Below are 10771 nucleotides of genomic sequence, written 5' to 3' on the forward strand. Positions count from 1 at the left end.
GTTAACCACTCATTTGGGTTAAATGCCAAGCCCTGTCAGTAGATCTAATGCAGTCTTCAAATCTTGAAATATTGCATGATGTTGTACTTTACTGTTTATTAATCCGACGACTCTGGCACTCCTAAAGATGCATCTTGAGCATAAAACCATGGTTTAACAGACCGAAAATTCCAGGAGAGAAATGGAAAAAAGTAAAAAAATGGAACCATTCCAAAACTCGCTCAGGGATATCTTCATCAACACATCAAGCTCTTAATAACAACCAACCAGCCATACTGCCATTCCTCTGATATAATTTTTTATTCACCAATGGTAGACGTCGAGATCACGTTTTGAGATTTGACACCAGGGTGAGCTAGGGAGGAAATGTCCCAACAAAGTGCAAAGCTGCATAGAGTAGAAGTGCAGTTACAGGGTACAACAAAACGCCTTGCACAGGCACCTCCCTCTCCTTCTCTCATTTATGAAGCCTATTCTCCAAGACCATTTGAATCTGATTGATGGAAAGCTTCAAATAGGCATTACTAACTTCAGGCAATTTACTAACAGTTTCTTCAGGTTGACCAGATTTAGGAGAAAACTCGTTTGGGAAGTTTTGGGAGGGCAATTTCCAAATTAGCTACCTTTTTGCGCCTGTTATAGCCTATTGAATGGGTTTCCAGGTACCAGCGACCTCTGACGGCAAAATAATCCCTGACTTGTACAATTGTAATTTTGGGGATATCTGTTTATTGCTGAATATATTTTGATGCATTAGTTGATTGGCAAGGATGACAGAATGTAAGCATGAAAGCAGTATTTGTCGGCAATAACATTATTTACAATTCTAGATGAGCAAGTGAATTATGGTCCTTCACTTGCTAAACTACTTCTATCAGTTGTTTTTCTTGATGTCTTGGCAAAGATGCAGTCTTTGGCAGAAGATGATCTAACCCAGGGTCCGCTACCCTTTGTCGTCCCACTTCCTTTTCTGCATTATAGCTGAAGGCCATCTTCTGCTCAACTCTGTGTGCTTAAAGTTCTAAAATGGCAAGTGATTAACTTGCTTCAAACATTCCAAGCTACAAGGTATCAATGAGTAATATTTGAAATGACTATGACAAGGAAATCTAATTGCTAGCAAAGTAATGATTTCAGCCATTTGTTAAAAAATGAACATTTTCTAGATGATGGGGCGTTATTGACTCCTATTGGTAGTATGACTTATAACTGCTGTTCAATTTTTTCTGACAATTGTGTACATTAATGATAAACTTTATTGAGCACTACAAGATTACCATTTGCAAATTGGCAGGCCTAGATAACTATATGAGCTGGGCATGGTTTTTTAACACTGATTAGTGAATACTGAGGTCACAAATTCCCTTGGGAACTTTGGTTACTGATCATTCATAGTCCTTAATGATGGAATGTTCAAGCCAATGAGAGCAAGCATTGTTACTCTATAAAATAACCTAGATTGTCAAGGAGGCAAGCGTCCTGGATTAATTAAAAGGCTCTCTAAATGTGGTGGATATCTGGGATAGTGGGAGTCATCACCTCAACCACCCTGGCAAATTTGTAAGCTGAGCAGCCCAAATAAACCAAACCAAGGTTTTTTATTTTTGAATGTCATTTTGGTCCCTGGTTGATCTATCTTGTGAGGCCTTCATACTTAAAATCAGTGATAATGACACTACACTGTTGGTAGAAACCAGCCAGGACTTTCTTGGGGTTACAGGATCTTTGAAATCTTGAAACATTGTCAACATGCTCAACACCAAGATATCTCATCTCCCTCACATCAGGGCTCATCTGGGTCACGGGCTCTTCCCAGGGTCACAGTCTCACCCCAGGTTCATGGACCCATTTCAGGATCATAGGTCTGTGGCAAACACTTGGTAATAAACAAGTCAAGTACCATCTCTAGACCAATTCACATTGCCAACCTTGCACCTGGCAACCAACTTTCAGCATGGATGTAGGTCATGTCACAGCATCTTGGCATAGTTGCTGCATCTTGGCCATTCGCCACATCTTGGCCTAGTTGCCGCATCTTGGCCTAGTCGCCGCATCTCAGCCTAGTCAACGCATCTTGGCATAGTTGACCCATCTTGGCATAGTTATTACATCTTGGCATAGTCTCTGCATCTCGTTGACTTGTTTATTAACAAGAGTTCCTAGTTATTTATACATATCACAGATAGATATAATATGAGTGAGCATATGCTTGCCACAGGTCCATCCTAGGGTGACAGGCTCATTCCAGCGTCACAGGCTCCTCCCATGGTCACAGGTCCATCCCTAGGTCATGGGCTCCTCCTACAATGATTGCCCACCACAGGAGTTTACAGACTGCCCATCACAAGGGTTCACAAATTGCCTACCACAAGGATATTCCTGCTCTGTCATCACAACCAACATGCAGCAATAATTATTAACTCAGCCTCAGAAATAATTGCAGGTTATCCTGTAATGAATACTGCACACCCCGTATTCTGATCCAAAGAGGGACATTTTCAAATTAGGTGAAAATTGCAAATGCCCACTCTATTCAAAATTTCTGTCTCTAATTTGTCGCCAGAAGAGCTAATTAGGTTGTTGTAAGATATTTAGGATTTTTGATGTTCAAATATTTTTGATAGTCTCCCTGATCAATTTTGCATCATAGTCCAGTATTTTTGGACACCCTGATCTCTCAGTGCTACCTTACCTTGCGTCTTTGGTTTTGTTTGGGCAAAAATCTTTTGTGCTGCTTATGAGAATTTTGATGCAAAAATATCTTTTTCCAGATCTGAAGAAAACAATAACAGAAGTTGAAAATGTACAAGTGCATTTACTTCAAATATTTCATATATATATATATATGGCAACCACCCATGGAATAGCTTTGTTCATACATTTTTTCTTGTTTGATTATTTGGTAACACAGATCAGGTATCATGACGTCACAACTTATTGATATCAACAAGACTCTGAGTCGGTAAATGTTAGTGCAAAAGCGATTGATACTCGTTCAAGAAATCATTGAAAAAGACAAGTGGGTTATGTTGGTGCTTAGTTTGGCTGATATTTGATACTAGAGACATGTAGCATTGTAAAAAGCAAATCAAAAACTGAAATGACAGTGTGGAACAATGTAAAAGATCACGTCAAAATCATCAACACCATTCAAAAATGGTGGTGGATGAACATTGAAGTTCTGTGACAAAACTGCAATCCAAAGAACTTGCCCCTACTTTGGTTTGTAATAAGCCAGGCAACTAAAAGGGAGAAGTGGTCTGTGACGCCAGAGGTCACTTGCATCTAGCTTAGTGGCACGAGTTGAAATTGATAGCACTAGTAAGAGGGTGTTTTTTGGTTTACAAAGTGATCTTGCAATGAAATGGTCCCGATCTTCAACAATACTACTTTGTGAACTTAGACTAATTGCAATGGCAAAATTCGACTTTCAAGGAATTTCTCTCACTTACTGCCACCATTTTCTGCCACCTAGTCAAAAATGGCTTTTTATGATTTCACATCCCTGCTTAGAAGTGAGCAGCGCAGAGCTATACTTGCTTACTTGACATATCGAGGAGCACGCACGGTATTTGAAAATGATAAATTTAATTCAGTTTTCAGTTTGAAGACACTTTATAAGTTAAATGTTAAAAACGAAAAGTTCATTTATGTACCAGAGCAAAGTGAATTTAATCAGAATATTGTACGTTTCGTAGAATTGTCTTCTGAAATGGAATGCACAGCGCTTTAAAAGCAATTCAATCAAACATAAACAGACAGTTCGAAACACATGTTCGAAAAGGGACTCAGCAATCCCTATCACTCTATCGATCTTACGAATTACCCGCCCTACACTTTTTTTCTTTTGGCTGGCGGAGAAGTTCATCTGAAGTCAACGGCTTTATTCCGACCACCATGCCGCTAGCTTGAGCCTGAATACTTCTAATCATATGGAAACTAGGAAAAATCAGCATCAACAAACAACTTTAAAGATCCGCATAGCTATCTTTTTCATCTCAATTTCAAGATTTAGCCACCTAAACATCTAAGAGGGTCAACGATAACTGTTCCTATGTTAAAGCCACATTCAGGCTAGCCGTTTGGAGCTTCCCTGAATCCAAATGACGAGCATTTTCCGCACTCATGTTTTGCGTTCCACATCAAAAACAAAGTGAAAAACCCTATTTAGCCCTTCAACCACTTCGAAACCAATGGTAAAGCATCGCTTCATCGATAACTAAACATATCTAGGTCTTTTGTTTTCTATTTATCCCACCTGCCTCAAAGAGATCGGACTCGTTTGTCGTTTGACCCTTATTTACTTGAACGAGCTGCTTGAAAGAGCAGCGCTGTGAAATCTATCGATTGTTGGTCTGCTGCTTGAAACTGCTCTCCGTGCTCTCCGTTCTATCGGTTCCATCTAGCCCTCTAGTTCCATCCAATCTCTGATCAGGATTTAGGAGTGATTTAAGAGTTCTATCTGATTGACATGGGAATTATATTGTCAATGACTTGAAAAAGACCTCCGCGACAAGTTTGGTGAGGCCCATCCCTTGACCATGATTGGTAAAATTCTGCGAGTGCTGCTCAAACCCCAGGTTTATTGGCACCATCCTGTTTCCGGACCCCGTGAGGTACGCACAAGCATGAATAGATAGGGCATTGACAATTGAGATATCAGATGTGTTTCAAATTTGTCTCTCTTGTTTTCTCCTTGTTCTGTGATCCAGGGCCTGGCTTATCGACCGAATGCAGCGGAACAATGGGGCCAATCCATTCTGACCTGGGTAAATCATATAACATATTCTGATATTCTAAAAAGCACTTAGTACGCATGCCACCACAGACTATTGAAATATCCATATCCACTTTGAATGGCAGCGGTAATTTTGCATCTCCTGAACCAGTGATTAATGCAAATTAAGCAATTCATACGACCGAATGATCATGGCCAAATCAAGCTTAATACAAAAAAAGACTAATTAACAGACCTCATTGGCCGACTTTCCCGCTATTGCATAAGTTTCAATGGCACCGAGCTGATCACCCGTGGCTCAGCTAGCAAAATCCGGAAAGTGTGTTCAAAAGTCGCTCCCTTTGCAACGATGTACTCAATAAGTTGGCATTCGTTTCTTACAAGTATATCAAAAATAAAAATGAAGTAGAGGGTTGTCAACTGTCATGAGAGGCATAAGATCAAAACGGACGCGGCCAATTTTATCCAATTAAATAATTTATCGTCTTTGAAGGTGGTATGCCGTAAATCTTTTATAGGTTTAAATTATATTTTAGCATGAATCAACAAGCCAAACAGCCACAATGAGCTTTGTACTAGGGAAAAATAGTCAGTTTATTTCAAGCTTTACCAAAAGCCCGATCATAGGTGTGAAATACTCGTAATAAAAAAAATAAAAATAAAAATTCATCTTCATACACTTTACAATCACTATACAGGATTTGATTTATTGTCAGGATGAATAGCAGAAGTTCCGTTTGCCTAGATCGTGTAGAACTGCTTAGCTAAACTTGGGCCATATGAAAGTATCAGGACCCCCAAATATCACCTGATGAAAACATGAGATCAATGGAATGGATATTTTGCAGATTCGTTTTGGTTTAGAGTTCGGTGTTTATGCGAGTCCGCTATACTTGCCATTCTTCTACCAAAGAATCGCGGGATGGCGCCACCATCCCCGTGCTTTATTCGATTGGGGGTTAACGATATCGGCTTTGTACATGTTGGCCCTATGACTCCGGGCCTATGGGAGGGCTGGCAACGCTCACTACCTCGAGTTCGTGCAGGTTTTCATGCGAGCGACCCAAAACTTTGACGTACATGCCAAAACGGCACTCCGCAGATTTGACTTTGAATTCAGTGCTTGGCCCGTGGAATTTGATGCTGCTACCCTGCCGTGAGTTTGATATTGAAATCTAAAACATTGGACTGGAAAACATTACTTTGCAGATTATTATCATGAAAACTTTTTCATTGATTTGACTCAATATTCCTTCTCGCCTAGTTTCAACCTTAATCCTAATTTGACAATTTTTGTGGCTTATCTTCAGGCCGGGTTTGCCTGTTTCATGACTATTGAAACCTAGTTACCTGTTTTGTGACACGAATCCGCTTTCCGTTGGTTATGATTCTTACATTACATGAACGTAATCGTACTATATACCTATTTTGGATTGGAATTTTTGTATACCCAATGAGTCTCAAAGTTCCCCCCCCCCTTATTGGTCTTGGTTGTAAAATGCTGGTCAAAATCACCTTCTTCGATTAGGTTTGCAAAGTCCATTGCGACACCATCGCCATCTCAAGCCTTCAATTCGTTTACCTATTGGCCTCATAAAGCCTCCGCTTGGATTCTTATCAACACGCTTGGCCTCAAGCTCATCTACCCTGGATCTACTCGCTGGTTCCTTCAGCCAATGGTGGGACAATCCTTGACCCAACAACGAGGGGTCCTCGTTGGAAAGCAAGGTGGCGAGCGCTTCAAATTGCGTACCAGGGACGCCAATCACATTGACTCCATGTTCTTTGATCGGCGACCGTAAAACCCCTTGATAGTTTTGCCCTGTTTTTCGTTAAGTACTGACGGTTAATTCTTCAGTCTTCAGGGTAATGGCCAATTCTTGGTGATTGTGTGCGAAGGAAATGCCGGATTCTACGAAATTGGCATGAGCAGTACGGCTTTGGATGCAAGTTACTCTGTGTTGGGATGGAATCATCCCGGGTTTTGGGGTAGCACGGGCTCCCCTTTGCCTAATCAAACCTTGAATGCGGCAGACACGGTGTTCCAGTTCGCCGTGAATCGACTCGGATTCCCTGTAGAGAATATTATTGTTTTTGGGTGGAGTATCGGTGGTTTTCCGGCCAGTTGGTTGGCCCAGGCTTATCCACAAATCAAGGCTGTGGTGCGATTTAAAAAACAACAACATTGCTTACCATTGTTGTATTGAATTAGTTTCGTCATGCCCGGATTTGCAGATACTGGACGCTACGTTTGATCATGTCACTCCCTTAGCCGTACCCAAAATGCCTGCAATGGCCGAGAATGTGGTCCGTGTGGCCATCAATGAGTTTGTCAATTTGGACGTGGCTCAATTAGCTGAACGGTTTCATGGGCCCATTCGGCTCATTCGACGATGTCGTGACGAAATGATCGCCACCGAGTAAGTCGATAACCTGATTTACAATAAAATTAGATATGTCTATACGTTTAACCGAATGTCTTAACTTTTAGCGACACGCAACCAAACAAGACCAATCGCATTAATTTCCTTCTACTCAGGATATTAGCAAGTAGATACCCAGCGCTATTTGAGACGGAGGAATCTGGACAAACTCTCCTGCAATATCTTGGGGTTGAACATGTGGATCAAGGTAAAACATTTCGAAAGAATCATTTGAAACTTAAACGCCTAATAAACATGTTGTTTGATGTGTCAGACCGCCGGCCTCCATTGGCTTCCATTGACGACTCGCAATTGCGAGTGAGTACTTTCCCTTCAGAACTTGGCAAAGGGTTAACACAATCAGAGAAAAATAAGATCATCCTAGTTTTGGTAAGGTCACTCAGGATCAAAGGTTTGTGAAGCTAATTTTTATCAAGTATTTTTTTGGCTTGCCTCATTCTAGGTCTCCAAATACCTGAGCGATGTCAACTCGACCCATTGTATTCCCCTCACCCTAGACCAATTCAATCTTCCTTGGAATCCTTTACTTTGATTGTTGATTGTTATTGACTCGCCTTGAGAGTACGGTCAGTTGTTATGAATTATTTTCTTTTCAATCCCTTGGCAAGGTGTGTATTGATTAATAAATAAGAATAAAAAAGAAAGGATCAAGGTTGACTTGTTTACAAGGTTTTGTCGAAAGAAAAAAGTATCTTAAATGATGTAGTAACCCACTTAACCAAGACATGTCTCTATTCTGATTTACCGGTATCTGCAGAACTAAGTTGTGAAGGCAAGCTATTTATTTGGGCCATCAGATTTCTGCCAAAACATGCATGTTCAAACGATATCCGACTTTTGTCCAAGAAGAAGTTCTGAACAATGGTTGGCCGGGAAAGTGTCCATGTGACAAGTTTCTAAACATGAGTTGACCTTCTCTTTCCGTGCTAAATAATCTCCGTGAGGTCAGCCTTTCCCCAACTTGACTTGACTTTGGTCATTCAGTGAAAATCCCACGCCTATGGAATAAATGGAAGTAGATTCATTATTGATACAATCCTAATCTAACCTAACCTAATCCCGAGAGAGTGGACATCAGCGGAGCTAGGCCGATTTTTCTTTTTGTCACAACTCTTTGACCGAGGCAGAAATGGAAACAGGCGGTAAGATACTACTGGTATTTGAGACCAGACTGGACATCTTTTGTTACATTCATAGTTACCTATTCTTAAAACTCTAGACTTTTTAAGACATCAAACAGAAACTTTCGATATATTATCATTTGGAGTAAGTTTTCTTAACTGCCTATAAGAAAAAGGTCTTTTCTATTCTCCTTCGTCAAAGCAAGTAATGGCAATTGTCTTACCTTAGAATGAACCGCGATTGGTAAAGTGCTGTGGAAGGAAGAGACTGGTACGAATAGGCGAGCCGTAGTTGGTCGAGAAAGTAGCGTTTAAAGGGGAGCTATTGCCATTGTAGTAATACATGATTATATAATATGAATTTTAGATAAACGGACGAGTAGAAGCAATTGTTCCCATTAGCGAAAGATGGGCTGGTATACTAGGACATCATGGGAATTGCCATTCATTCACTCAATTAGGTTTGGTTTTTCACGGCTCTTTGGTAAGACGTAAATACTTTAAGACCTAAAAAGTTTATTGCTCATTTATGTTTATGTTTAGCTTTAGCAGTTTCTCTCTGATTTGTGGTGTAGTATTTCTGGTTCCAAATCGTTATGTGTAGTTCTTTAGTTTGATTGTATTGGTCCTTGACAGTTAGATTTATTGTTCATCAGTGTATTGATTTCATTTTGTATTAGATCAGTTTGTTGAGCTTATTTCTGTGTTTTTGTGTTGTTTTCGCCTTGGCCGTACAGCAGTTGATTTCATTTTGTATTAGATCAGTTTGTTGAGCTTATTTCTGTGTTTTTGTGTTGTTTTCCTAGTTTACATATGTTCTTGATTCCTTGTTTTTCTCCATCCCTTACTTCTTGTAAACTATCTCCATCTTAGATTTGTATGTTTAGTTTGATGTGAAGTAGTTCATTCCTATTTTGCTCTTTTGTCCTGTATCTCAGGACAAGTTTGCATAGCCTTTTAATTTCTTTACTTTTTTCTTGGTCTCTTGATTTTGTTGCTCATAGATAGTTCCTTCTGCATTCATGATTGAATCGATTTTTTGGAAAAGTCAGCAAAGAGGCTAGACAATGTTTGGACTTGGTCTTAGCTGGGAAGGATCCCTTTATTATAGAGGCTTTAGTTGCTTGGGTCAATGACACCAGGGTGCTGCTTGAAGAACAGGCTCACCCAGTAGTTGAGAAGTCGATTGATTTGACCAATGTAAAGGTTGAAGTACTAGCTCCTCTTGAAATAGAGCATGAAAGAACAGTTGTAGGGAAAACAGTCTGTCCTGTTTACCGGAAGCAGCCTTGCTCTGAAGAAGGAAAAGGCTGTCAGTTTGACCACACTAAATAGTGTCAAAAACTTCTCAAGTTCGGCCTTGAGAAGTACAATAAGAAGAATGGATGTTCAAAGGTAGATTGTCCCTTTTTTCACCCGTACATGTGCCGTCAGTCCATGAGACTTAAGACGTGCTTTAATGTACGGAGTACCTCAGTCCACGTAGATTCCTTGCCCCAACCCTATTCCCGAAATTCATTCCTATTCAAATGTAGCTGCCCAACCCATTCCACAAACCCAACCATCCCCATTAGCTCATGCATTGCCTCCAGTAGAACGTAGCTTTGTTGATAAGAGGGATTTTTTACGGTTGGAGAGGATGGTCCAAGATCTTGTGAACTTGGTTCGTCAAAAGAGAGGCCCGTAAAAGGGCTATATTTGAACGTGCATTGTCTGATTTCTAAAAAAGACAGCACAAAAGTTAAGATCTTAGAAAGAACTAGCCGTTGAGAGAGAGATTGCATTCATCTCTATAACAGAAACCTGGCTTCGGCAAGGGGTCTTAGATGAAGAACTAACCATAGTTTAGTTCATCAGTTTAGTTCGTTGTGATAGGATACGCCCTGATAATCCCATATTCCCACATGGGGGCGTATGCCTATATGTTAGGAATGATTTGCACATTAGTCATGTACAAATGTCGAATGGAGAAGTAGAGGTCTTAGTTTGGTATATCCGAGGGCTTGATCTGTCTATTGTATATTCAAAAAATATTTGACAACTAACAACTTCTCCATTTTTTCTTTACATTTGGTCAGAAAAGTACCTTTACTTCATGAATTCACCGTACAAGAAAACGCTCTTTAATGATAATTTCATTAGCCTTGTTTACCTTAGTAAAAAACATGTTGAGTCTTTGGTCAGACTTGGCAAGTCCGGCAAAAAGTCAGAAAATCAACCCCAGAACTCACCCCAGTGCTAGCTTTTTTACTTCATTTCCATTACATCCCATAGCCTTGCCTCCCAAGCCTGGCTGATGGGGCTTGCTTCTCAGTATGTACTAGAGGGCTCTAGTATGTACCAATCGTATCAATAGACATGTGAACATGGCTAATGTGCAAATCTTTTCTCATATAAATAGACATACGCCCCCATGCGGGAAAATTCATCTCGTTCGACGATTGCGCTGCGAAACAATTGCAACTAAA

The 10771-nt window shown here is 40.3% G+C and overlaps 1 protein-coding gene across 1 annotated transcript; it reads left to right on the forward strand.

Annotated features, from left to right (window-relative positions):
- Positions 1–4281: 4281 nt before the first annotated feature.
- Positions 4282–7839, forward strand: LOC131888919 (phosphatidylserine lipase ABHD16A-like). The gene is made up of 9 exons (XM_059237871.1): positions 4282–4616; positions 4713–4769; positions 5587–5894; positions 6267–6536; positions 6597–6900; positions 6974–7158; positions 7230–7369; positions 7436–7551; positions 7625–7839. Exons 3-9 carry the CDS (start codon positions 5791–5793, stop codon positions 7712–7714), a joined length of 1209 nt encoding a protein of 402 aa, XP_059093854.1. The 5' UTR covers positions 4282–4616; positions 4713–4769; positions 5587–5790; the 3' UTR covers positions 7715–7839.
- Positions 7840–10771: the final 2932 nt, after the last annotated feature.

This window comes from Tigriopus californicus, chromosome 10 (assembly GCF_007210705.1).
Source record: "Tigriopus californicus strain San Diego chromosome 10, Tcal_SD_v2.1, whole genome shotgun sequence".
Taxonomy (NCBI): Eukaryota; Metazoa; Arthropoda; class Copepoda; order Harpacticoida; family Harpacticidae; genus Tigriopus; species Tigriopus californicus.

Coding starts and splice junctions, on each gene's coding strand:
- LOC131888919 (XM_059237871.1), top strand. CDS start 5,791: ATGCGAGCGACCCAAAACTTTGACGTACATGCCAAAACGGCACTCCGC. Junction 5,895..6,266: donor TTTGATGCTGCTACCCTGCC/GTGAGTTTGATA, acceptor TTCTTCGATTAG/GTTTGCAAAGTCCATTGCGA. Junction 7,159..7,229: donor GACGAAATGATCGCCACCGA/GTAAGTCGATAA, acceptor CTTAACTTTTAG/CGACACGCAACCAAACAAGA.